At 41.4% G+C, this 27946-nt stretch overlaps 3 protein-coding genes across 3 annotated transcripts; 2 read left to right on the forward strand and 1 right to left on the reverse strand.

The window, feature by feature from the left end:
- On the reverse strand, positions 1–27913 carry LOC103064313 (olfactory receptor 11L1). Its single transcript, XM_088142988.1, has 2 exons — positions 27104–27913; positions 1–150 (listed from the first exon to the last, which is right to left on the reverse strand). Exons 1-2 carry the CDS (start codon positions 27911–27913, stop codon positions 1–3), a joined length of 960 nt encoding a protein of 319 aa, XP_087999114.1.
- On the forward strand, positions 12389–13366 carry LOC103063838 (olfactory receptor 6M1-like). Its single transcript, XM_088142893.1, has one exon. The coding sequence runs from the start codon at positions 12389–12391 to the stop codon at positions 13364–13366; it is 978 nt and encodes a 325-aa protein (XP_087999019.1).
- LOC103064075 (olfactory receptor 6M1-like) lies at positions 19098–24044 on the forward strand. The gene is made up of 2 exons (XM_007439574.2): positions 19098–20015; positions 23907–24044. Exons 1-2 carry the CDS (start codon positions 19098–19100, stop codon positions 24042–24044), a joined length of 1056 nt encoding a protein of 351 aa, XP_007439636.2.
- Positions 27914–27946: the final 33 nt, after the last annotated feature.

Below are 27946 nucleotides of genomic sequence, written 5' to 3' on the forward strand. Positions count from 1 at the left end.
TTATTTTATTTTAAAAGACATTTTCTTTAGAACATCTCTCAGCACCTCTTTCATCTGCTCATTCCTTAGACTAAAGATGAAAGGGTTCAAGAAGGGTGTCAGGATGCCAGAGAAAATGGCTAATGCTTTGTTTATGCTCATACTGTCACTCTGAGATGGTCTGACATAAACAAAAATGGAGATTCCATAGCCCATGGAGACAACGGTGAAATGTGAGGCACAGGTACCAAAGGCCTTCTTCCTGCCTAGTAGTTGGTACAGCATGAGGGGACCTGATGGTAAGCATTCTCTGTAGCAGCTCCCTCCTCTAGAACAGCTTGTCCCTGAAGCACATAGAGCCCTCACCTTCCTAGCCTTCTGGAAGCTGATGAAAAACATGGCTCTTCCAGAGGGCCTTTGGGGATTAACTTTTGTTTGTTTGTTTCAATTTATATGGTTACCCCTATTGTGAAAGTAACTCTGTGGATAGTAATGCTTTTTATTAATTTTATACTTTTTTTAGTTTTGCATTTTGGTCATATTTTTTAGCTTTTTTTTTAACATTTACTTTCCATAAACTGCCTAGAGTCCAGTTCCGGGTGGTCAGATAAATTTTCAGATAAATGAATACAAAAAAATAATTTCTTTTGGAATACTCTGAACAGAGAAAGGAGATACTCTGTGGAAAGAGATATAGAAAAAGCCTGTTTGGGATAGTTGTGCTTTTAAAATGCACGTATTAGGGAAATGTTCATACAAGATGCATGCAAAACCTGGAATCTGAATGCAAAGGGTCATTAAAAGGGAATATGTACAACACTGACATGGACACAGACTAGCTTGTATATCCCTAAGTATACTAAGATTCTATTGTAATTGCTTTCTCAGAATGATTATTTAAGACCTCAGTAGTACAACACAAAATAATCTTCTGCTATACTTCTGAATTCTCAGGATTCTCCCATAGGGAGGCGTCTCTTCTCTTAACAGTATATATAAAGCTAGAGGTACTCTAGCAAAACTTTATTGTCAAGAGATAAATTAATATATTTCCTTTGGGGAATCAGGGTGTCAGGGAATATGCTGTACATTTGTTCTTTTCTTTGGGACCCAGTGCGCTAGATTTTATTTTTAAGTTTGTTTGACACAACTGGGGATATTGCAAGGACTATATTTTTTTTGGTCCTCATTAATTGGAAATTAGATTGAAATAAGTTTAGGGAATAACCTGTGAAATGCTAAAGAATACAATTAAATAACCTATGATCCTGCACTTAATTAGAACACAGAAATAGTTGAAAAGTTTTGCTGCTTATGGACTTAATTGTTTTTGAGATGTCTTTGTGAAGGCCCTTCGATTTATATTGAAGCAAACATTTCAGTGTAATTAACCATCCTGCCAATTCTTTGAATCAAAATTCCTGATGAGGAAAAAGGTCATTATATCATACATCTAATAGTGTGTTCATACTGTATATCCTCAATAATTACATGATCTGAAGATTAACCTATTACTTGTAAAGTAATTTCTAAAACATCAACAATAATTGTTCAATATATTTTAATGTTCATTCTTGTCTGTACAAGACCCATGTACATTGTAATTATTAACGTAACATAGCAAAGCATGTCACATTTCTTTTCTTTTAATACATATCCCAAATCTTGAGAAACTGAACAGATAAACGTTTGTTTAATTAGGCCTTATATACTCTCAGAAAAAGGCTGTATCTAGAGAGGGAATTTTGCAAGCAAAGAGTCATTTATATGAAATGTCTAATCCTCATTACAAGCAGATAGATAGATAGATAGATAGATAGATAGATAGATAGATAGATAGATAGATAGATAGATAGATAGGTAGGTAGGTAGGTAGGTAGGTAGGTAGGTAGGTAGGTAGATAGATAGATAGATAGATAGATAGATAGATAGATAGATAGATAGATAGATAGATAGATAGATAGATAGATAATAGAAATTAGCTGGTTGCTTGTTTGTTTGGAAGTGATATCAAGTTTGTAACTACTTGGGATGCAATGTTTTGGACCAGCTGCTGCTTCTGAACAGTCTTCAGAGTAGCTTGTTTGTTTGCTTGCTTGCTTGTTTCCTAACATTTATATAGCCACCCATCTCACAAACATGACTTTGGGGTGGCAACATTTTTTTTAAAAATGGCCTTGTAGAACAAATTGCAACAATCCAAATGAGAGGTGACAAGGGTATGAGTAACCAGCAAAAGTGTTTTTCATTCCAGGAACAGCAGCAACTGGCATACCAGATGGAGGTGTACAAAGGTCTTCCTGTCTATGATTTCTACCTGCTCTTCCAGCAGAAGTTCAAGAGGACCCCCCGATTGTGGACCTGTTCTGCACAGGCAAGGTCCCCTAGCTTGGAGACCTGTGCTGCACAATCCTGCCAAGACCAAAATGCCATCATGTGATCATGATCAGGTCCCATGAATCTGGGTGAACACTGAAATCCTTTCTTACTCAACATTTCCTACATAACTGCCCACTCAATTGTCCATCAGTTCAAAAATGTATCTGAAATTTCTAGCTTTTTTTAAACACTTTTCATCTCCTATATAGAAAAAATGGGTCAGAAAGCTAGGTAATTAGAAATACTTGGGCTCTTCTGCTCACACAGCTCTCTTGTTCCCCTTAAATGACACATACACCTTTCCTTTGGAGGTGCATGCGCAGGGGGAAAAAGTGTCTATTGGAAGTGGTATAAGTGGGCAAAGGAAAGGCTATCAAAGGTTCCATCTATTTATTCTTGGGAAGTAATAAATAATTATTTATTTATTTCTAAATAAATAAATAAATAAATAAATAAATAAATAAATAACAGGGCTACTGAAAGAGGAGAAGAGTTTCAGGTCCATTGTATGATGAGATCCAGGACTAGAGAAGATGTCAACCAGCATGAAGGAAGCTAGCAATGTTGGGACCACATGGTGATGGGTGTCAGGTTCGGTCAGCACGAGGCTTCAGGGAAGCACGGGGCTGCAGGGAAGCTCGCAACCAGACCACGCGGAATCCACCGGCGGTAGCTAGCGGGGAAAAGAGGAACCGAAAGCGCCACTAATTAACGAGCCACCTGCGGTAAGCTAAACAGGAAAACCACAGCGGAAGCTTTTAACTATGAACTGATAACGGCGCGAGCATGCAAGGAACGGGGCCGCAGGGCAGCGAAACAAGATCGCAACGCAGCACAGAACCCGCGGGTCTGCACGTAGCAGGGAGGGACCAACCCAGCCGGAGGGGGACTGGCAATCAAGGACAATGGACTCTGACCGACCCTGCCATCATGAACGATCAAGGGGGACATTGGGGGCCCCAATAGCCCACAGCTGCAACGCGATCATGAGGCGGGAAAAAGCGCGGGAAGGGGGGAATATAACAAGTGATGCAATTGTACCAAGCCAGTCCTGGCTTTGCTTGTGACTACTACGTTATGCATGAGTAAACCTTCTTTGTGAACCACACATGTCACGAGAGTTTCTCTGTCGAACGGGGCAAATCTTACATAAAGCCAGGACTCACCGTCAGCGCTACCCGGTACCACCGAGGAGCGTTTTCTTTCTCAATACAGGCATGACCAGCGACGAGGAATCCGTGGGTCAGCTGGAGCGCGAGGAATCCAGGCTCGCGGAAGGGCGGTCGGAGCCACCCGAGAGCGACGGGGCAGCGGCCAGGGCCGGGCGCCCTCCATCCGAGCAGTGGTCGATGGGCGTGAACCAAGGACCAGACGGTTCAGGCGTTACGAGGACCCGGGGTTCGGGGTTCCGGAACCGCGAGTGGAGCGAGAAATTCGCCCGACTAGAGGAGAGAGTCGAGCGACGCCTAGACGCCGTGGAGGCGATGCTCCAGACCCTACTACAGAGAGTGGGGCCACCGGCGGTGAACGAGGGGGCGAGCGACAGGGGGGGCGGTCTGGCACCCCCGCCGGCACCACCCACGGCGCCCCGGTTGGAGGACCAACGGGCGGCAGACGCCCTGAGACTTCGAGGTATCACTGGGAAGTTCTCAGGGGACCCCGAACAGCTGCCGCACTTTCTGACGCACGTCAGGGGGTTCATGCAGAGGGGTGGTCACCTATTCGCTAGAGACGAGGACAGGGTATCCTACGTGGCCGAGCTGCTAGATGGCCAAGCAGCCAGCTGGGTGATCGGGCTGTACGATGCCAACGCGGCGGAACTACGGAGTTTCCCGGACTTCATGCAGGCGCTCCGGGACAGATTCGAGGACACATTGAGTGCCAAGCAGGTGGAGGACGACATCCTACAGTTCAGACAGCGGGGCAAATCGGTATCGGAGTATGCCCTGGAGTTCCGGAGGTTGGCCGAGAAGCTCGCGGACTGGCTGGAGTCCCTGAAGGTGAAGTATTTTAAGAGGGGACTCAACTCAGAGATCCTGGAACGGGCACTGGGGCGGGACGACCCGCCCACAGTGAAGGATTGGATCTGGCTGGCCGGAACGGCGGAATCGGCGTGGCGGCAGATCCAACAGAGCACAAGACGACGGGACCGGACGAGGGACCAGCCGAGGGAGAGGACCCCCGAGGAGAGGCGGAGCGGTCGGCGGCAGTCCACCGGGAGGCGAGAGGCGACCAGAGCCCCGAATCTGTGCTTCCGATGCGGAGGCAGAGGCCACCGAGAGGCGCAGTGCCCGACGGAGCGGGAAGGAGCCCCACCACGGCCCGAAGTCAAACCCCCGCGTGCGAACGGGAAAAGGACCGGTGACCGACCGCGGAAGGGGGCAGTGGCGGCGGTGACCGAGAAAGGACGCGGAGGGTGGTCGACCCCGGAGACAGCATCCTCCGGAGAGGACTCGGAGCCGGCAGGAAACAAGGCGCGCTTGCACTGAACGGCGTCCCAGTGCGAGCAGGGGAGTCGAGGCGTGCGGACCCAATAGGAGACGAGGACTGCCCACCGTTCCGGGTGAGGATACACGTCCGGGGGGTGAAATCCGGAGGGGAGGCGCAGCTACGGGCGCTACTGGACTCGGGCTGCACCCACTGCTTGATGCACCCAGCGGTGGTCTCGGGGCTCGGGCTACAGCTGAGGCGCCTCCGGGAGCCCATTTCATTCAGCCAGCTAGATGGCACGCTGGCAGGGGGGGGGCCAGCTCAGTATTACACCGAGCCGGTCCAGATGACGATCGGGAGTCACCGGGAAGAACTGAGGTTTGTGGTGGTCCCGGTGGCCGACTACGCGGTGGTACTCGGCTTGGCGTGGCTGCGGCGGCGGAATCCACGAGTCGACTGGACGGCGGAGGCAGTGCGGTTCGGGGTCGACAGACCGGCGAGGGGCGAGAGCAGAGGGGACCGAGCCGTGGAGACGGAGGCAGCCGCAACCACCGGCGGGCAAGCGGAGGGTCCGGGACACCGGGAGACGGGGCGAGAGCAGATGGGGCCCGAGACCCGGGCGGCAACAGCAGCAGCAGCAGCGCCGGGACCCCAGAGACCCACCACGATCCCGAGGCGAGGGGAGGCAGCGGCGACTGGCGAGGCGACCGCAAAGCGAGGGGCTGGACCCGGGGAACCCCCGACGGGCGGCGGAATCCCGAGGCAGTATCGAGACCTGGTGGCAGCGTTCGGGGAGAAGGAGTCCGACCAGCTCCCACCACACCGGCCCAGTGATTGCGCCATCGAGCTAGAGCCAGGAGCGACCCTGCCTAAGCCGAAAATGTACTCCCTGTCGAGGAGGGAGATGGGGGCCCTGCGCGAGTTCATAGACAAGAACCTAGCGCGGGGATTCATCCAACCCGCGAAGTCACCATTAGTGGCCCCGGTGCTATTCCGGGAGAAGAAGGATGGCTCGCTCCGTATGTGCGTAGACTACCGGGGGCTGAACGCAATCAGCACGGAGTACAAATACCCCCTCCCCCTGATGAAGGACTTGATGTCGCATCTGTCGAAGGGGAGGGTGTTCACAAAACTGGACTTGCGCGAAGCCTACTTCAGAGTCAGGATCCGCGCAAAAGATGAGTGGAAGACGGCGTTCAACACCCCGCTCGGAAGCTACCAGTTTTCCGTGATGCCGTTCGGATTAAAAGGGGCCCCGGTGGTATTTATGCAGCTAATAAATGAGGTGCTGCACGACCTACTCTACCGGGGCGTCCTGGTCTACCTGGACGACATCCTCATCTACACCGAGACCCTGGCGGAGCACGTGAGCCTGGTGCGCACGGTGCTCCAGAGACTGCTGAAGGCACAGCTGTACGCAAAGCTCTCGAAATGCGAGTTCCATCGAGAGCAACTAGACTACCTCGGCTACCGAATATCCAGCCGGGGAATTGAGATGGACCCGGCGAAAGTAAGGGATGTCCTGGGCTGGGAAGCGCCGCGAACCCGGAGGCAACTCCAAAGCTTCCTAGGGTTTGCGAACTTCTATCGTCAGTTTATCCCGAACTTCGCCCAAATCGCCCTTCCCCTAACCGACCTGCTAAAAACCAAGGGCACTGGGAAACCCCCCAAGCCCAGCATGGCACTCGCGTGGACTGCAGAATGCCAGGGGGCGTTTGAGGAACTAAAACGGTGGTTCACAGCGGAGCCGATCCTGCGCCATCCCGACCCAGACCGGCAGTTTATAATCCAAGTCGATGCATCAGACGTGGCAACGGGGGCAGTCCTGCTCCAACCCAGCCCGGAGGGGGCCATCCACCCGTGCGCCTACGCCTCCCGCAAATTCACCGAGACGGAGAGGAGGTGGATGGTGTGGGAGAAAGAGGCGTACGCGATCAAGTGGGCGCTGGCCACGTGGAGGCATCTACTGGAGGAGGCAACTGAACCGTTCGAGGTGTGGACGGACCATAAGAACCTCGAGGCCCTGAAGACCCCGCGTAAGCTATCCCTCAAACAGGCACGGTGGTCCCAATACTTCGGGAGGTTCAGGTTCACACTGAAACACATCCCCGGGAAGCGCAACTTCCTAGCAGATGGACTGTCTCGCATGCCCCAACACGCCAGCCTACGGGAGGAGATCGTGGACTCCGTCATCCCCACCAGCAGGCTGGCTGCAAAGGCGGTGACCCGAAGCCAGACCAAGGGGGAGCGACGGGACGCGGCGCCTGAAGTAAGGCAAGGGTTCGCGGAGGCGGCGGAGCGGGACGCTTGGCTCAAGCAGAACCGAGAGGCGCTAACCGGCCAAGAGGGGTTGTGGTGGCACGAAGGAAAGCTGTATGTGCCCGAGGGTTGCCGACGGGAGGTCATGGAGAGAGCCCACGACAGCCGAAGCGCGGGGCATTACGGCTTCGTAAAGACACTCCACTTAATCCGGCGGCAGTTTTGGTGGCCCACGCTCCGGAAGGACGTGGAGGCGTACTCGGGGGGTTGCCCGGTGTGCGCAACAGCGAAAGGAGCCAAAGGCAAACCTAGAGGCCTACTCCAGTCGGTAGCGGAACCCGACGGCCCTTGGCAAGAGGTCTCCATGGACTTCATAGTGGAGCTCCCGGAGAGTAAGGGGAAGACCGCCATTTGGGTGGTCACGGACTTATTCTCCAAACAAGCGCATTTTGTAGCGTGCCGGCGAGTCCCCACGGCCGAGGGGCTGGTGAGACTGTTCGTGCAACATGTCTACCGACTCCACGGCGCACCTTGACGGGTCGTCAGCGATCGGGGCGGCAACTTCATCGCGCGGTTCTGGCGGGAGTTCCTGAAGCGGGTGGGGACGAAACAAGCCCTATCCTCCGCGGCGCACCCGCAGACGGACGGAGCCACGGAACGCCTGAACGGGGGGCTCGAACAGTACCTGCGCTGCTACGTGGGGCACCAACAGGACGATTGGGTGGAGCTACTACCATTCGCGGAGGTGGCATACAACAACGCCGTCCACAAGAGTACCGGGTTCTCTCCGTTCAAAGTAACCACCGGGAGAGATTTCATCCCCATGCCGGAGTTGCCTCAGCCGGAATCCCAGATCAACTCCCTGGACACCTGGTTCGCCCAAATCGACGAGACCCGGCGAGCGGCGCACGCGGCATTGCAAAGAGCCAAAGCCGACTACAAGAAGCACGCGGACCGCAAGAGGCTCCCTGAGGAGAAATGGAAAGTGGGGGACCAGGTGTATCTGTCAACCAAAAACCTAAAGACGCACCAGGCATCGAAGAAACTCAGCCCGAGGTTTGTGGGGCCGTTCCCCATTACGGAGGTCATCAATCTGGTGACCGTCAGGCTGACGCTCCCGAAAAGCCTCGGGAAGATCCACCCGGTGTTCCATTGCAGCCTGCGAAAGTTGCACCGGCCGGGGAATGCCTGGCACAAGGCGGAGGGAGTACCGCCACCCATCATGGTCGGGGGGGAGCAGCACTTCGAAATCAACCGAATACTGGATGCCCGGAGGCACAAGGGGCAGACCCAGCTCCTAGTGCAATGGAAACATTTCCCCAAGTCCCACAGCGAATGGGTGAGTAAAACCCACATAAGGGCGCCGGACCTAGTGCGGGACTTTTACAGTAAATACCCCGGGAAGCCGAAATAGAACCGAGGGGGGGGAGTTGTCTTCAGGGGGGCGGCATGTCAGGTTCGGTCAGCACGAGGCTTCAGGGAAGCACGGGGCTGCAGGGAAGCTCGCAACCAGACCACGCGGAATCCACCGGCGGTAGCTAGCGGGGAAAAGAGGAACCGAAAGCGCCGCTAATTAACGAGCCACCTGCGGCCAGCTAAACAGGAAAACCACAGCGGAAGCTTTTAACTATGAACTGATAACGGCGCGAGCAAGCAAGGAACGGGGCCGCAGGGCAGCGAAACAAGATCGCAACGCAGCACAGAACCCGCGGGTCTGCACGTAGCAGGGAGGGACCAACCCAGCCGGAGGGGGACTGGCAATCAAGGACAATGGACTCTGACCGACCCTGCCATCATGAACGATCAAGGGGGACATTGGGGGCCCCAATAGCCCACAGCTGCAACGCGATCATGAGGCGGGAAAAAGCGCGGGAAGGGGGGAATATAACAAGTGATGCAATTGTACCAAGCCAGTCCTGGCTTTGCTTGTGACTACTACGTTACGCATGAGTAAACCTTCTTTGTGAACCACACGTGTCACGAGAGTTTCTCTGTCGAACGGGGCAAATCTTACAATGGGAAGAAGAGTTGATTGGTAGATCAGCCAGCACAGAGGAACTCGGGAGCACTAGCAATAGTCCCAATAGCTTTACCCAGCAGGTTGTCTATTTGCAAGGTTCCAGATGGGGCAAAGAGTCTGCCTGACAGGGTGACCAGCAGAGAGATGGCAGAAAGAGAGGACTTGGCTAGCAAGCCTTCTTGAGAGTGTGATGGTGAGAAATGCTAAGCCACCAGCAGAGTCCCAGCAAGGAACATGGGTAAATTTGATCTTGGGGAGGGCAAATGTCAAGCAACAAGGCTGACTGCAGCTGCCAAATCATCCCTGCCAAGGCCAGCATAATTCAAATCAGAGACAGGCAATCATCCAACCTATCCAAAGCTACTCCATCCAAGCCAGGATAAGCTGAACTAAAACAAAGTCAACCCATCTGAGCAAACACCACCCCATTGAAATCAGTACCATGTCAGCTAAGCCAAAAGCAACCAAGCCAAGCAAGCACAAGATCAGCCAGCACAGCACTAGCCCACAGGACTTAGTGATTAAGGGGTGGGGGTGTTAACAATGAAGGAAACCATCAGATATAGGCTTGAGGGCAGGATAAATTTCAAAATGGTGGACTATGCAAGTTCAGCATGAAGCATCCAGTGGTGGCTATGACTGCCTGAAATGGGAGGTGTCAAGGAAAAGGAAAGATGGGCTAACTCTAGCTTCCCACCCTTAGTCTTTGGGAAAATATCAAGATCAACCTAACACTACTACAAGTTAGCCAGCACTGGCTTGAGAGTTTTTAGAAGCTAGCTAAAAAGAAAGTTGAAATCGAAAGACAAATAAAATAGAAAACAATTTACTATAATAGACCATATGGGAATAAGCTGAAAAACTAAAGACACTTTATTGCATCTCGTATGTATTTCTATAATAATAAAAGAGGAAAAATATTTTTTTCCATGAGGAATTAATCTGCATCCTGCTTGCATTTATGGCATCCCAGAACCTTTAACAACCAGAATTTTCTCAGTAGAGCTCTAAAATGTAAGGATATTTAAGGGATCTGTGTAACTCAGATGTGACTTCCACTCACTCTTTTCCTGGAGCATTCTTGACAGACTTGCCGTAAAAATAGGACCTAAATTTTAATAGAACACTTGTGATTCCTGCTTCAGAACTTTTTTTTTTTTTTTTTTTACTATCTTGAGGAAAGCATTGTGGATACCCCAGGAGAAGTAGCTATAATTTCTGACAAAAGGAACCTCAGAGGAGTATTTTAAATGGGGAGGGAACAATCACCTTAAAAATATACAGTTTCAGGAAGTGAGACCAGGTATTTCTGAGAGAGTCTCTTTATTTGCTGATGATGATTCTAAATATATTATTATATTCAAGCCTACAACAATGTTATTCTGCTGCTCTTACAGCAGGTGGATGTCAGAGGATATTTGATTCTACCCTGGATAAGTTATTTAATACTTCAGATGTTAGATTAATGGCTGTTGCTGAAATTGGTATGGAATCCAAATTATCTTGACTGCTTGGTCCTTATGGGTTTGCATGTCTAGCTAAACATTTTTCAAAAATCAATGCTGGCATATAAAGTAGCCAAAAATCAGGAGTTGAGTGGCATCTTTTCAGACCAACGAATTTGATTAAAAGCTTCCATCAGATACATGGAATCCCCCCCATCCCAATTTAAAGTACTCCATGCATCTGATGAACTGAGCTGTAGCTCACAAAAGGAGATGCCTTTTAATACAAATGGTTAGTCAGAAAAGATGCTACCAGACACCTTCTGATTTTATGTATTATCAGATGAGTGATGTTGATCTAGAAACTGTAAGAATAGTTGCATTTTATTTTAGAGACAGGCTGTTGTTGACTTACAGAGTAGCTTTCCCCCCTTCTATGCCCCATTTATGGAACTTCCCCAGAAAGATTTGCCCACACCAAAACTTTTGTTTCATATAAATTAATATGGAAATTACTAGGCTTAGTGAATGCTTGATTTATGGTTCTTTTCTGACCAAATGGATAAAAGGGGGGAAAAAATGGATGGAAGTTTGAAAAGATGGACTTTGGATGAATCAGATTAGCATAAAGTGAGTAAATATGTATATGTCTAACCAATTAAAGTGAAAGATTGAGTTAAGTGGTAGAGCAATGACCATAATGCAAAAAGTCAACAATTCAGTCACTAGAATCTTTACTTAAAATGACTGAGGAAATAGTATGTGTAAAAGTATTTGGAAAAAAATAGGGCTAATTTAAATAAGGGGGGGGGGGGACCAAACAACATTACCTCAACAGACAATGTGATTCAGTATAATTAATAGCTTTCCAAGACACATATTTTTGATTAAATCCTATTGGACTGAATAGAGTATATACAGATTTACTTAGACTAAGACTCATTGAATTCTTTAGGACTTTAGCTAATGATATGCATAGGTTGAATCAGTACAAAAGCCTATATCTGTGAGTATATGATTATGTGTTTGCTAAATAATTTATTCATCTTTTTCTCACATGAAAGAAGAAATGGTCCGTCCTTCCTTCCTTCCTTCCTTCCTTCCTTCCTTCCTTCCTTCCTTCCTTCCTTCCTTCCTTCCTTCCTTCCTTCCTTCCTTCCTTTCTTCCTCCCTTCTATAGTAATTTATTTACATTAATAAGTAAGTCATTTGCATACATGGAACTTTCATGACAATTAACCATACAAGGGAGTGTTATGTAGTGAGTAGAAATGAACTAAAAGATAAAATTTCAGCTATAAGTCTTACTAGGAAATAGCAATCATTTTACTTTTTTTTTTTTTTTAAACATAATCTATCTCAAAAAATGGTGGTGGCAATGGAGTAATTTCAGTATGTTAGAGATGATCAAGCTACAGTTCCAGGACTAGATTTATTCTACAACGAAGAGTTTGGGCAGCACTTCTGGTTTAATTCCATCAGTTATATTGTGAATAATAAATTTAGTATTTAATGCTGGGGATTCACCATTTTTAATCTAGATTACTGGCTCATGTATGCTTTGACCATCATGGAATGCAATCATATGCAGTGGGTGAGGGTTCCTGGCCCCATATGATATGGTCAAGTGATCATTTGGTGACTTTTGGGGATAGTGTAGTTTAATAATGAGAATTTAATCATTCTGTTCCTGAGTCAGAAGAATGGAAATACTTTTGCCTCAGGGCATTTAATTTTTTTTTAAATAATATTTTAAACTCCAGAGGAAAATATTAAGGTAAACATGCGATAGATTGAGAAATACACTGTAAGTAACAGTTAACAAAACTTTTTCCAGCTTCAACTTCAATTATGCTTCCTGTTGTTCTAGGTGGACATGTGGAAAGATTTAGAGATAAGTCACTTAGAAAGACGAAATGCAACCAGTATAACAGAATTCATCTTAATTGGATTTCCGAATCCTTGGAAGATACAGATTCTCCTTTTCCTGCTGTTCTTCCTCATGTTGGTGGCCACAATGATTGGTAATACCCTAATCATAATTCTGGTATTAACTGATTACCGCCTCCAGTCACCAATGTATTTCTTCCTTTGTAACTTGTCTATAATTGAAATCCTGATAACCCTAACGGTGGTTCCAAAGATGTTGCAAAGTTTCTTACTGGAGCAGAAGAAAATTTCCTTCTCTGGGTGCTTCATTCAATCATATTTCTACTTTCTGTTTGGCACCTCTGAATATGTCCTCTTGGCTATGATGTCTTATGATCGGTATGTAGCCATATGTTATCCCCTTCATTACACTACTATCATGAGTGGGAAGGTCTGTATCTCTCTGGTGTTAGCCTCCTGGATGAGTGGCTTCTTTTCCATTCTTATTCCCACTGTGATGAAGGTGGGTTTGCCTTACTGTGGGCCCAATGTGATCAATCATTTTTTCTGTGACAGTGCCCCTTTGCTCCACTTAGCTTGTGCTGACATCCACCTAGTGGAGTTTATTGATTTCCTTGTCTCACTTCCTATTATTCTGGGTTCCCTTTTACTGACATCAATCTCTTACATTTATATTGTAAGTACTATTCTGCATATTCCTTCTGCCACAGGAAGGCAAAGGGCTTTCTCAACTTGTGCTTCCCACTTTACAGTAGTTTCAATTGGCTATGGCACCTCAATCTTCATTTATGTCAGGCCTTCTCAAACCAGCTCTATGAATCTCAACAAAATTGCCTCTTTGATTACTACTGCAATAACACCTCTGCTAAACCCCATCATATTCACTTTTAGAAATCAGAAAGTCCAAGAAGTTTTCAAAGACTTCATTCATAAGCTCACAGACACATCCAAACAACTAGACTGAAAAATCTGTATGCTTTCCCTAATAGCTATGGATGGTGAAAACACATACCCCTCTTTTATATGTAGAACATACCTACAGCTTTGTCAAGACTGAGAAATGGCGACTTGCCCAAACCAACAGGTGAGCTATGTAACTTGAGAAAGGATATTATTCCTATGTGTAATATTCTACTAACTTAATAATGGTACAGAATCTAAACTTTCAAATATTTCATATCATATTTCACTCATTCACTCACTCACTTGCTCACTTTTTTTTCATTATGTTTGTGTGTGTAAAATCTACATCTAGGGAGTAACCAATAATGAAACTTTCTATCTTTTGTAAAATATAACTTTTGAGCAAACATAGTTAGTGTAGAATATATAATTATATTGTTATTCATTAGCAGAGATAAAGACATACTTGCTATAGGTAATCTACTTTTATCATAAAAATCATATAATAAAATAAATATACTATTTTAAAATTAGTCATACAAAATAAAATGCCCTTTATCCTTCTTTTACTTTCTCAACAAATTGTTTTATGTTTTGCTGCCTTGGATAAAGTTGATAGATAGATAGATAGATAGATAGATAGATAGATAGATAGATAGATAGATAGATAGATAGATAGAGATAGAGATGACAGAGATGACAGAGATGACAGAGATAGGTAGATGATAGATTTCAAAATTATAATTACCCTTCTCCAAAATATTTTCATAACAAATAAAAGAAAAGCAGAAATACATTATTCATTCAAATTAAATTACATAGGTAGCCCAGCTCAAAACTCATTTATTCAGATAACCAGCTAATTTTAGTGACACTTTTTAATATACTTTTTAACCTGGCATAAAAACGGAATATATTTTATTTATTTTATTTATTTATACATTCAATTTATTCTCCGCCCATCTCCCCCCAATGGGGAACTCTGGGCGGCTCACAAAGTATATATATAATCCTAACAGTGATAATTCTTACAATGACAAATCCTACAGTGCTATATATATTACATTATGTGACCAGCAGTGGTCGCTAGGGGGTCATCCGGGCTTTTCCTCCTCCGTAGATCTTTCTCACCGCTCGCATCGATCGTTGCTCATGCCGGTTGCATTCGGAGTTTGGTCAGCACCAGTATTTTGCTCCCCCGTGCAGCACCGCCAGTTCCTCCCATCTAAATGGGAGTCCCCGTTTATCTACTCACAGATGGAATAGCTTTCGAATTCCTGGGTGAGCAGAAGCTGGAACGAGTGACAGGAGCTCACCCCGTCCCATGGAGCCGGGCCCGAACCGCTGGAGTGCCGACCATTTCTGACCGGCAAACTCCAGCATCATTAAGCCCTGCGCCACTGCGTCCTGAATATATAACAATAAGAATAATAAAACACAAGTTAATCAGACGAAAACCTTTTAATTCCTATTCATTTCAGTAGAAGAATGTGTTTACAAATGATGCTTGGAGTTCATTTCATCCATCATGATGTTATGCTGTGCACCAAGAAAATCAATAAAACAATGTTGTACATAAATCCAAGAGCCAGGGACTAATTGTAAATTTTGGTTGAGTGTATATTCCACAAGAATGCCAGCTTTCTTGCTTCGTGAAAAATAGAATGTTATCAACTCCATCTCAAGTAAGAGTCTTTCCCAAAATGTTAAAAAAACTACAAAAAACCTTCCTTCCTCCCCACCTCCCATGTTACAAAACTAGTGTATAGTTATACCACTAAAATGTGTGGAGATATGCATATGAAATATATCAGTTAGGGAGAATATTCTGACATTTCCACTGCTTGCTTTATTTATTTATTTAATGGATACACAATTAAGAAATCGATCCTTAAACTTAAACAAAAATAGAAAAGAAACAGTCTCAAACAAACTAAAAATGCAAACTAAAAAAGAATAGAAAAAAGAAGAAGAAATCTACCTTATATTTTATACTTATCAGTTGCCAGTTTACTAACGAATACACTACTATAACATGAACAGTATGAAATAGTATTGTAAAATATCACAACATCTCTGTCTTAGTAACACATTTTGCTGCATCCTTTGGTTACTAGAAAATATTGCCTTTTCCAAAACAGTTAGATCACAGATTTCTGACAGCCCTTCCTTGACATCTGGAATAATATTGTATTTCCAGTTTCTCAGTATGATTCTTTTAACCACCCCACCACGTTCAATACAACCATAATTCCTGATAAACACTCAACTTTCAAAGCTTTGGCATTGTAATGGTATAGGGGAATGACCTTGGGAGACAGGCGGAAGAGTTGCAGACTAGACAACTATCAGACAAGCAGCAGCTGAGCCCACAGAAGGAATGTGAGTGTGACAAACATCTCAGAAGAGACCCTCCCTACTTTCTTGGACTTTAAAGTTGATGGGAGAAGAGATGTACTTTCAGACTTGCAAGATTCTGTTAATGTAATCTTACAATAAAGTTTGAAATAGTACGTCAGGGTGTGCTTCTTGTCTGGATTATCTTGCAAGGCTGACATCAATTTTGCAAGTCTGAAAGCACATCTTACCCTGCCCACCTTTACAGATGAAATGTGAAGATAATTATTTAAATAATGCAACCATTTCACATTTAAATTTCCCAGCTGAATGGAACTAGGCAATACATTTTTTTTAACATAACTTTTTTATGTGTATATTAATGAAATATTATAGTAAAGGATTAAAAATATATACTTAAAATTTAAATGTATGGCTAACCAAGTCACAGAGTAGTTATAGAAAGCAAAATAAAAACAAAACAATCTACAATGCTGTTTTCCTCTAACAGAAGCTTCCTTTTCTCCATTTTCCAAACACAAAAATTAGCAGTGTCTAAAACCGCAACCACAATTGTGCTAGCTTCAATTACATGTGTGCTAGCCACACATTAACTGAATTTTGGGTCACATTAAGTGTGACCTGGTATCAATTCACAATTCACACTAAACTGAATATCCCATTATTTGAACTCACACTAATTGCGATCTACCTGTATAATATACTTGCATACAAATGTAGATGCATGTACAACTAAATTATCCAGTGTTGTGATTTTAAGAAGCATACACATGTTAAGGTTTAAATGGTACATGCAATAACACCCATGAATTAATCAGATTTGTCACCATTTTAATAAAAAAAAAAAGATTTAAGTTTGAGTGTTCCTTCTATTATAAAGCAAATTTAAAAAAAGTAAAAAATAAAGGAACAGCAATGTTCAAGGAGGTAGTTTCTGAACCTCCTAGGATTGGTAGGTTCTACAATAATTGATTTAAAAACTGGTATACCTGGGAAAATTACTAACAACAATATTGCTTTCTATGCATTTTTGCTTATATGGATTGACAAGGGAAAACTAGATGTATACTGACGTTCATTAACTGGAATGTATGTCAAGCTCCAGAGGACATACTTAAATATAATAAACAAACAAACAAATAAATAAATAAATAAACAAATAACTAGCATTTATTTATCTATTTCCCTCCCTTGTGGTTGATCTTGCTATCTCCAGGAAGACTGCCCAGCAACTTGTTTATTCTTTTTAAAAAGATAATAGATAACATTTTCAGACTTTGGTTATTTAACATTGATTCAGTATAGCAGTACTGTACTTTAGCTCTTGTGTTTCAGTGTTTGATTTAGGATTTTCTCTACCAAGAAAATAATGACTTCCTTGAGTTGAGCTCAGTTCCTGATGATTACATTGATATCCTCATTTACAGTAGGTAATCATAGAGAAGTGATTTGTTGCAACCTTCTTCAGATATATAGATGATAGAGATGATAGAGATAGAGAGATCCATTTAATCTTAAGCAGATCTGACCTGCTTTTCAAGATCAGCCAAGATCATCTACATTCTCCTATAATTTATATATTTCATATAAATATGTGCTACTTCTTGTTAGGTGCCTTGATTACAGTTTGTGGGAAGATGGAATAAGTTATTTTATGAAAGAAAAATAATAAATATTATTGGGTTAATTAATATTAATACAACAGGAAGGATTTCAGGTTGGAAGCCCATTCAGTGCCATACTTATTGACTTTTAGATTTTAACAGCACTTAAGAAGTACATTATATTGTAACCTCAAAAGAATAGTCCTAAGAGAACCATTTTGATAAATGATCAAGCAGGGTAATGCAAACAGGAGAATGATTCACTTCACATGGAACTGGAACAAAGATGACAGTGGCACTATGATGCAGTTTAATTGTCATAAATGCACCATAAAAAGAATCTAGTCTGAATGCATTGATCACACACACACACACACATTTTTCTTTTCTTTTCTTTAGGCTTCTCCTGAAGCATTCAAGATAGCTGAAGGATCAAATTTGTCCAATTTGTCAACAAGTGCAGATTCCACAGTATTCTTCCATCTCCCACGTGTGATTGTTAGTTGAAGATTTGCTTTCATGGTAAAAGGAGTGCTAAGAAGCAGAATGACTGATTCATGTGAGTAATACATTGCCTTTTAAAGAATTCAAAACAGGCTCTGATGCCCTCTCAGTTGACATTTTAAAATATTAATGTTGTGTTGAATTGTAGAAGAAGAAGAAATCTACAGATCCAATAAATGTTTTTTTTTTTTTTCACAATATATGTGCCACTATATTTTAGCAAAGTACGCTGAACAGAATGTTCACTTGATTGGGGAGATTCTAGCAACAGAATATGGAATATGACTATATATGGAAGGTTGGATTTAGTGTCTGAATGGTGCAGCAGGAATATTTAGAGAGCTGGACTCATTTGAAAGGAATTTGCGATAATTTTTAGGCTGGTCTTTGACCATTATGCCAGAAATTATACTTCAAAAAGTAGATGAGCCAAGATGAAGAAGTAAGCAATGCAAAGAAAAAAAATCAATTATATTAATTAAGTATGATTAATGAAATTATTATATATTCAGTATCTAATATTTTCCCCTGCCTTCTGTGACTCTGAACCATATAATTCAGTGGAAATTTTGGTAGCATTTTGGAAGTTGAACCCAAATGTTCAAGGTGGATGTTTATTCCTCTGTTTTCAAATTGTGCATTTCCATTTTATTAGGAGATGAATGTTTGGGTGGCACTTCTGAGAGTCTTGTGCCCCTATAACCTCCCTTCTCTTTGTTCTCCACAAACCTCAGTTAGGAGAATGTAGACATTTTTAAGTCCAGGGTGTTTTTGGGGGGTGGGGGAATCAAAACTTTGAACTACATTGGTTTGGTTCCTGATTAAGTCATACCATTATAATATCTTACTGATTTTTGTGTCTTTACCCTAAGTGTAGGGTAAAGTGTAGGGTAAGCTTTCTGGAGCCAACCAGTGGCAAACAATTTTAGTCCATAGATTTTGATGGGATTTAACTGTGATTTACTTAACCTAGTGGCTCATAGGTTCCAAGCCTTTGATCACTCATTCTCCCTGGGTTTTTTTTCCTTAAAACATTTTGCCATGTATTTTTTTTTTCTACTTTCATCTGTTTATTTTTGTCTTCTGAATTATTGTTTTAACTTGTTTTACAGTTTTTGCTTCCCTTATGCTTTCAAATATTATTCTTTTAGAAGGAGAAATAGCAAAAATATAATGGCATTGCTTTCAACATTATTTTTTAACGATGACAGCAAAATGAGAATCTGTGTTGTCATCTTGCTTTCTTTTCTGTCTGTCTTCTTTGCTTTCTGATGTATTACTAATTTAAGACATATTTCTATGATTTTCCCCAGGAACTTCCAAAACATGATGGAGAATCATACTCTCATTGCCAACTTTAAGCTACTAAATTTTCCTGAACTTCATCAACTAGAACATCTCATCGGATTCATTCTCCTCGCATCCTATATGATCACCTTAGCTGGGAACATCATGATTATCATTCTCATTATTCATGATCCCCATCTACACACTCCCATGTACTTTTTCTTAGGTAATCTTTCTTGCTTAGAGATCCTAATCACAACTTCCATTATCCCTAAGGTGCTGGTAGGTCTTTTGCTAGGCAACAAATGTATTTCATACCCAGGTTGTCTTTCCCAGTGCTATTTTTTCTTCTTCCTGGGAAGCAGTGATTTTGTCCTTTTAGCAGTGATGTCATATGATCGTTATATGGCCATTTGCAATCCTTTGCAATACCCAGTAATTATGAGACTTGAGTTCTGCCTATGGCTAGTTATGGTCTGTTATGCAGCTGGCTTTTCAACAACCATTCTTCCCACCATCCTAGTTACAAATCTGTCTTTCTGTGATAGAAATCAGATTGATCACTTTTTCTGTGACAGTGTAGCCTTGATGAAACTAGCCTGCACAGACACTAATCTTGTGGAGTTAATAAGTTTTTTCTCATCTTCAGTGATTGTGGTAGGCTCTTTCATTGGCACCATTATATCCTATGTTTATATAATCATGATTATTGTTAAGATTCCATCTTCCTCTGGAAGACAAAAAGCATTCTCTACTTGTTCATCCCATTTAACTGTCGTCAGTCTTGGGTATGGCAGTTGCATCTTCATGTATGTAAGGCCTTCAGGCAGCAATCCATCAACAAATAAGATTGTTTCTCTAATCAATACAGTGTTGACTCCTTTGCTGAGCCCATTCATCTTCAGTTTGAGAAATAAGCAAATGAAAGATGCTGCAAAAGACGTTTTCAATAAGTATGTACTCTACTCAAAATAATTCACATTCTTTCTTACGAAGAACCTCTGGGAATTGCAAGAAATCTATTTCCTTGCTTTGTGTTTCCTTACAGCACTGATAAAGTTTAGGTTAAACATTTGTGTGGATATGCAAAGGACACTAAACAAACCCCCCTCTCTGCATATCACACCAGAGATGTATTAAAGAGTTGATCTCCCTGGATACAGTCTGATTGTCTGCACCTCAGAACTGAAGTGACATTTTTCTTAAAAGAAAGCTATGGATGAATATCAAGGGGGAAAAAAAGCTGTCAGGATTGGCTTTCCAACAGTGTAATTAAAAGGGATTGACAACCAAATATTCCCTCTGCTAGGGGAAAACAAAAAACCAAAAAAAGAAAAACCACCACCAACAACAAATTAGTGGATGCTTATCAATTCGTACTTAAAAGAATCAACTATTAAGATTGGTATCTGCATGTTAAGAAGATTCTGTAGCTATACAGAAATATGCAACTTGGTTCATTACATACACACACACACACACACACACAAATGTTAAGTGTCTTTTTTCTGCTTGTGTGCCAGTGCATTCCAGTTTGCATATGGATTTCTGATGTGAAGAATTGAACTAAGTGTCTACCATTCATTTCATGGGTGTCAGGAAGAATGCTGACCAAAAAAATGTCATAGCCTCTGAAAAGTAAAGCAACTGTACCTCTTGAAATTTCACTTGGTGTCTTTGTTTTATTTAACTTCATTTTTGGGGAGGATCAAAAGTTTTGAAAATGCTTGAACACTTATTAAAATAGAGAAAAGACTTTTAAAACATGTTGTGGCTGTTGTTCTAGTAAGCATAGTAGAGTCTCATCATTTCGGGCTTCCCTCACTGCTGAACTTTATTCTCAGTGTTATTCACTTATCTTTGAGATAGCAGAAAACAAGATTCAAATGAAATTTGCTGTCCTCATTGCCGATCCTCATCCTGCTTCAACTATCTCTGTTCAAGCCCCTGACAGTCACCTTGATTTCCTTCATATGGACACAGCAAGGGGAAAAAAAATGTTGCCAATGCATGTTTAGGCCATAGTTACTGGTAGAAAAGTAGGGGGGGGGGAAACATGAATGAAAATAAAGGGGTAGCTTGGAGCACTTAGGGAGCAAGACTCTACTTTTCATTTCAGTTTAAATACAGGTCAAGCCACCTGTGAGAACCTAGCTTTTTTATTCTCACCCATTGTCAGTTTGTGAACAGCAAAGAGAAAGCTGTGATCTAGGACATAAACCAAGAAGACATGAAAAAGAGGATATTCAACTCAAATGCAGTTGACTGTGTCAGCATTTCCTTCTATTGTTCAGAAAAGAATGAGTTTTTTGTTTTTTGTTTGTTTCTATTCTTGTTTTAATCCTCACCAAAATTAGGTATTTAGCACAAAAGCTGTAGCATCTTTAGTTAGGCTGCTTCCAAGCCAGTGAAGGCTTGCCTGATTTGAACAGACAACTTTGAAAGAATCTAATAATGGCCACGCTACTCCTTTATGTATTTACTGGATATGTCTGACTGCCTGAGTAGGATTTTGATGAATGACATGATCAGATTGAGACACAACTGGAGCCTTTTCTCAATGATAGAGAGAACTGACAAAGGATGGGCATGCACGTATGGATACTTTCCATGTGACATAATAATATTGCACATGATTGGTTGCTCACAAGTATAATGGAATTCCTTTTTCAGTGGCAGGTTGGCACTGATTATTCTGCTGAAAATTCTTTCTAAATGCTGCTGTGTTAATAACACCATTCCTACTCAGTCATTGCAGGAAAATAAAATCCTTTTAGATGAAATGAAAATGATGCCATGAATAGTAGATACCTTTCCCAGCTCCTTGTAATGGAAGGGTGTTGCTGTATTACTTAAAAATGTGCATTGTGACAAAATGATGCAAGCTCTCCCCTTTTACACTTGCATTATGGTGTTGGACATATATGCCATAAGTGACAGGGTTTACACCATGAAAGCACAACACATGTGTTGTTGCTTGCACCCCATGCCCTACCATGGATCCTTATGCCCCAAACCAAGGAAAGTTAGTTCCACCCACTTTGCATCATTGCCCTGCCCAATGCAGCCCTCAAACTCCCAATCAATGTTAAGTGATTATCAAAACTCATCCCTCTCTGGATGCTACATTTGATTAAAAAGAAAATAGTAAGTTGTGATACAGATGTTCCAAGGGCCATGTGACAGTAAACAATTTCTAATTTAAATCAGTGTTTCCCCAATTCTCCTAATATTACTAATCACTATAGCCATTACGTAGTTTCAATAGATTTTCAATGACTATCTGATAAACTTTTCCATGGGTCAGTGGTGGTTCTCTATAGAACTCTGAAACTTTTTAAAAGATGGTATTGAGAGGAAGCAAACCATATACTCACTCAGGAAGAAACCAACAATATTCCTTAGTAGCCAATAGTAGTTAACTCCCAATCAGTCAATGGGATAGATAAGGTTAACCTTACTGATTGGGTTTATTCATAAGCATATTATAATATATAATAAGTGGATAAAAAGAAATCACACTTCTCTTTTTTTAATAATAGTTTTTATTAAAAGATTTTGCATATATAAGAAGTGCATTCAAAGAAAAAGATATAGCAAATGGAAGGAAAAAAATAAAAGAAAGGAAAAAAGAGACAGAGAAAAAAGGAGATAGAAAAAAGAAAGAGAAAACAAAAGCACAGAAAATATTTAGACAGATAGATAGACAGACAGACAGACAGACATGGTTTCTGATCTTCCTCTTGGCAGTTATACATACAATTCTAATCAAACCTCTTTAATTATGATTATATCATAATTCCCTTCTTTCTATAACCTATTCCTTCTAATCATCAAAACCGTAAGTCTCAAAATCATTTTCTTTTTACACAAAAAGTCTATAAGGGGTTTCCAGTCATTGATGACTGTCAATAATGACCTTTCTTTTATCAAAGAAGTCAGTTTATTGACCTCAGCAGGTTTTGTCAATTTCACCAACCATTCCTCCATGGTGGGAAGTGCCAAATCCTTCCATCTTTGGGCATATAATAATCTCACCACAGTAATCATATATTGAAATAATTGGAAGATTATTTCAATATATGTTTACTCTTATTCATGAGTAAACAATGACTCTGGTTTAATTGTACATCCATCAGTCCAAAAAGGAAAAGTTCTGGCTTCATCTGAATATTGATCTTTAAATTCCTCTGTATCAATGTGTATATTTGAATCCATTTTTTTTTCTTTTTAGCTTTTTTACCTGTCCACCATGATAGAATGTTCCTTCATGTTGTTCACATTTCCAACATACATTTGGAATGCCTTTATACATTCTAGGTAATTTCTCTGGCATCATGTACCAATGAGACATCATTTTAGAAAAATTCTGTTTAAGATCATAACATAATGTAAATTTCAACTCTTTTGACCACATATTTTCCTATTGACTCATCTATATATTATAACCAAAATTCTTAGCCCAGTTTATCATACTTTCTTTAACCTGTTCTTCCATTTCAAATTTCACCAAAAGTTTATACATTTTACCAATTACATGTTCATCATCTGTACACAACTGCACTTCAAATTCTGTCTTTGCTCCATACCTTAAGTTTTTTTTTTAATCCATTTTAGATCTTTTTGATAGCTGTAAATAGGAAAACCGCTACATGCTTCTGCCATTGGTTGCTCTCTTAATTTAATTTATATTCCACTTGGTGATTCTCCAATAATTCCAGGTATGTTAACCATTTGTCTTTGCCTGTTGTTTCTCTCCCTCTCTCTCTCTCTCTCACTCTCTCTCTCTCACTCTCTCTCTCTCTCCCACAAGAAACTTAATTCCTGAAGTCTCCTTGTGAGAAGCAGCTATCCAGAGTACAGGTGGGCAATCTCTTGATCTCTCCTTCTCCAGAGAGAATTTTGTCAGCCAGAACTTGCCACCTGGGTGCCAATCTTTGCCCTGGTGCTGTCACTGCTCATAGAAATACTCACAGGAACATCTAGCCCACCATAGGTCCTCACTCAGAAGCCAGAAATCACACTTCATTACGCAATGAAGCCTTCACTTTAATAAAGGCTCGAAGAATCTGTAACTTTTGGCTTAGCCCTTATATTCAGCTTAGCTCTACTGTTTATTTTTGACTTAGCCCTTATCTTAAACCCACACACACACACATACTTGGTTCCTAGCACTAAATGTTAATGGCTCCCAGTCACTTAGTATAACCTCTCATTGCTAGCTTACATTCTTGCAGTTATCACATTCATTTATCTTGTTACTACCTTGTTGCCTTAGGCATGGCTGAGAATACCAAAAGGCTAATTCCTTTTGTTGAATCTGCAAAGCTGTCTATTAAAAATATATATGTGAATTGGGGTCTAAAATTAATCCCCTCAAATGTTCTTCATCATCAAGTATTCTATTTTATTAGTAATAATAAGTAATCTCCACATGAGCTGTTCATCTTGGCATAGTGTTAGTATTATGGCTTAGTCATATATGCATCTTCAGACTTTCAGGAAACGATATTTGTGATTCAGATAAAGTGGTCTCTATCTTCTACTATATGGTGATTCCATTTCTGAACACTTGCTGGAGAAACAACAAAATTCATGAAACTTTCAAAGATATAATAAAAGTATGTATGTACACCTTTCTACACAACTTTTTTTTTTTTTTTTTTTTAGAAACATGTCCCACATTTCTGTTTTATTTAGGGATAAAAATTAAACTTCTAATCTAATCTATTCTAAGACTAGCTGTGTTCTTGCACCTTATTCTCTGTACAGGCATTCATAACTAATAAGGGGAAAGTCAAATCAAGTGGGGCACAGAGAATTGGTTTTGCTGAGTTAGAAGCATATACTGGATCTAAACTGGAAAGAATAAGTAAGACCTGGTGAACAGACATGGAAAAAGGTTGGAACAAAGCAGAAAAATATCTCATGTCACACTTAGCAATAAACTGGAATGTGGTTTCTTCATTCATTTAATTGTAATTGCCTTCCTATTTCATAGGTCCTTGTTATATAATAGCTATAAAATAAGCAAGTTAAGTAACCTAATAAGCTAGAATCTGATCTAATATCCTTTTCATTAAAGGGATACAACATGGACAGATGAACTATCTTTATACCAAGTTAGGTCATAATTCCATCCAGGTAGGTATTTCAATTGATAGTGCCCTCCAACATCTCAGGTAGAGACCAGATTTCCTTCCCAAGATACTTTGACTGGAAGACACCATGTGCTAATTTTAATATTTTGCATAAATTAACCCTGCAGCTGGGTAATCAACCCTCACAACTAGGATCATATACCGTCCTATTAGGTGGTTCAATTTTTAAAAAATCAATAAATAAAATACATGGAATTTAATTAGTTCCAAATTGTATGTAAAACAAAATTAAAATAGATACATAATAAAATAAACTATTAATGGAATTTCAAGGACAACTTAAATAATCCTTATAATTAACACAATCTCTGTGGGGCTTTGATAATATCTCCTGTCTATGTATATAGGTGCATTTGTTTATTTATTAAATTTTCCACTTTTATTTCAGGAGCTTAAGATGGTCTACGTAAATCTTTTTTTCCAACAACAATCCCATGAGGTAGATTGGCCTGTGAGAGAGTGACTGGTCCACACTTACCCAGTAGGTTTTGGTGGTTGAGGGTACATTAGGGTGTACCATGTTTTTGCAGGGGTTAATAAAAATATAAATTCCTAAGGAATTCTGGCTATACTGGGTATTCCTTTCTGGGTGAAATAGTTCACAATTAACCAAACATTTTCAGTAATCCTACAGATATTTTCCAGACAATATTTTACATTTTAAATGTCACTTTCAGCAAGGAATATGTAATTTTCACACTGCAAATTATATAAACACTTTCAAACAGAATAAATACATTAAGAATAATGAAAACAGACATAATTTAGTTTTTGTAATTTGCTTACCAAATTACAAAGCAGACATCAATTTGAATGTAATGTTGAAGTACTTTTGAATTTAAAATTATAGTAATAAGAATATACTCGTGTGTGTGTGTGTGTGCGCGTGTGTGTGTGTATAGCTTTTAAAAGCAAATCTGTGAAGGTTGCCTATGTAAATGGTCAGGTTCTCTGGGGTGAGCATAGCAGAAGATACTCAGACATTTGACATAGTTAGATAAGAAACTTTATTTTATTCTAGAATGAAGGCCCTTTAAGCTGTTGACTACACTTTGCCAATATGAAGTAGAAGCCTGTCTTATATCCATTACAGTTTAATTATGGCATTTTTTTTCAAGTCTTTATCAATTTACCCTTATACTTCTCAGCGTAAGGAACTATACTACTATTGGCTGTTGACATAACCAACCCTTGGGCCCCGAGAATGTCTAGCTACCAGCTTATCTCCATAGAAATAATATTACATAATAACTAAGGATCCATATTAGCCCCATTTTGGAAGCTTATGATTGCAGCTTCCTAAGAAGTTTAAAGAAAACAAAGACAATTTGAAAGTCTGTACAACATACTTATCTGATGCAAATATAATCCTGAAGATTATTCTATATCTCATAATAAGAGAGGTTCATCAAAGCTTATAATATGGAATTCATAATTTAGTAAGACATTATATCAAAGGCAGTCCTCCATTGTTTACATTAGAAGGACAAGCCAAGAAAATAATAATTTATCTGTAGTTAATTATGAACATAATAAAAATCACTGCATTGGGCCTCAGGATAGAGTTGAGTATTTGAATGTATCTGATCTGACTTTGGAACTGAGGTTTTGAAAGCATTGCTGTAAGAACTACGTATACCAGCACATTAGAAATTATACATGAAGCTTATGATATTTCAATTTACTGAAGTTTTAGAAACAAGTGCAATGTAAAAATAACAGTAATTTAAAATCTACAGACCACATTTCACTGCTTTACAAGCTAGGTTGGACATGCCTCTTGTTGATTAGTTTCTGCAAGGCTCCCCTGAAGTCTTTGTTCTTCAAACTGTAAATCACAGGGTTCAGAAGTGGTGTTATTACAGTGTAGAAGACAGAAATCACCTTATTCAGCTCTGAGGAAACGTTAACATTGGGGTGAACATACATAGAGATCATAGTGCCAAAATAAATGATCACCACAGCCAAGTGGGAGCCACAGGTAGAATAGGCCTTTTTTCTTCCAGAAGCAGAGGGGATTTTTAGAATAGTCATGATGATGAAGGCATAAGACACCAATGTAAGCAAGAAACATGTAAAAAGGACCAACAGTGAGAGCACAAATATAATAATCTCAGTGACTGAAGTATCAGAACAAGAGAGTTCCAGCAAAGGTGGGATATCACAAAAGAAATGATTGATTTGGTTGGATCTGCAGAAAGTTAGTCTGGAGATCAGGAAAGATGGCAACAATCCTGTGATGAGACCGATCACCCAAGATCCAGTTGCCAGGTGGGTGCAGGACTGAATGTTCATAGTTACTGTGTAATGCAATGGGTCACAGATGGCCAGGAATCTGTCGTACGCCATCACAGATAACAGGAAGCATTCCGTTGCCCCCAAGAAGACAAAGAAGTAGAGCTGGGTCATGCACCCATTATAAGAGATGGTACTGGTCTCCCAGAGGAGACTGCGAAGCATCTTAGGCACAATTGTGCTGGTATACCAGATCTCTAGGAAAGAGAGGTTTTGGAGAAAAGCATACATAGGAGAATGAAGACCTGGCTCCAACCTGACCACTGAAATGATAATCACATTCCCCATGACAGTTAGTATGTAGATAAGTAAGAATATAATGAAAAGGATGATCTCCCACTTTGGAAAGATCTCGAACCCTAGAAGCTGGAATTCAGATATGATACTGTGGTTAGCCATCTGCTTCAATGTTCTCAAGCTCTCCTACAGACA

Source organism: Python bivittatus, unplaced genomic scaffold, assembly GCF_059951505.1.
Source record: "Python bivittatus isolate LINGU-HERP-01145 unplaced genomic scaffold, Pbiv_v1 ctg000470_np1212, whole genome shotgun sequence".
In the NCBI taxonomy this organism is placed as follows: Eukaryota; Metazoa; Chordata; class Lepidosauria; order Squamata; family Pythonidae; genus Python; species Python bivittatus.

Coding starts and splice junctions, on each gene's coding strand:
- LOC103063838 (XM_088142893.1), top strand. CDS start 12,389: ATGTGGAAAGATTTAGAGATAAGTCACTTAGAAAGACGAAATGCAACC.
- LOC103064075 (XM_007439574.2), top strand. CDS start 19,098: ATGATGGAGAATCATACTCTCATTGCCAACTTTAAGCTACTAAATTTT. Junction 20,016..23,906: donor AAGACGTTTTCAATAAGTAT/GTACTCTACTCA, acceptor TGTGAGAAGCAG/CTATCCAGAGTACAGGTGGG.
- LOC103064313 (XM_088142988.1), bottom strand. CDS start 27,913: ATGGCTAACCACAGTATCATATCTGAATTCCAGCTTCTAGGGTTCGAG. Junction 151..27,103: donor TTTCCTCAGAGCTGAATAAG/GTGATTTCTGTC, acceptor AGACCATCTCAG/AGTGACAGTATGAGCATAAA.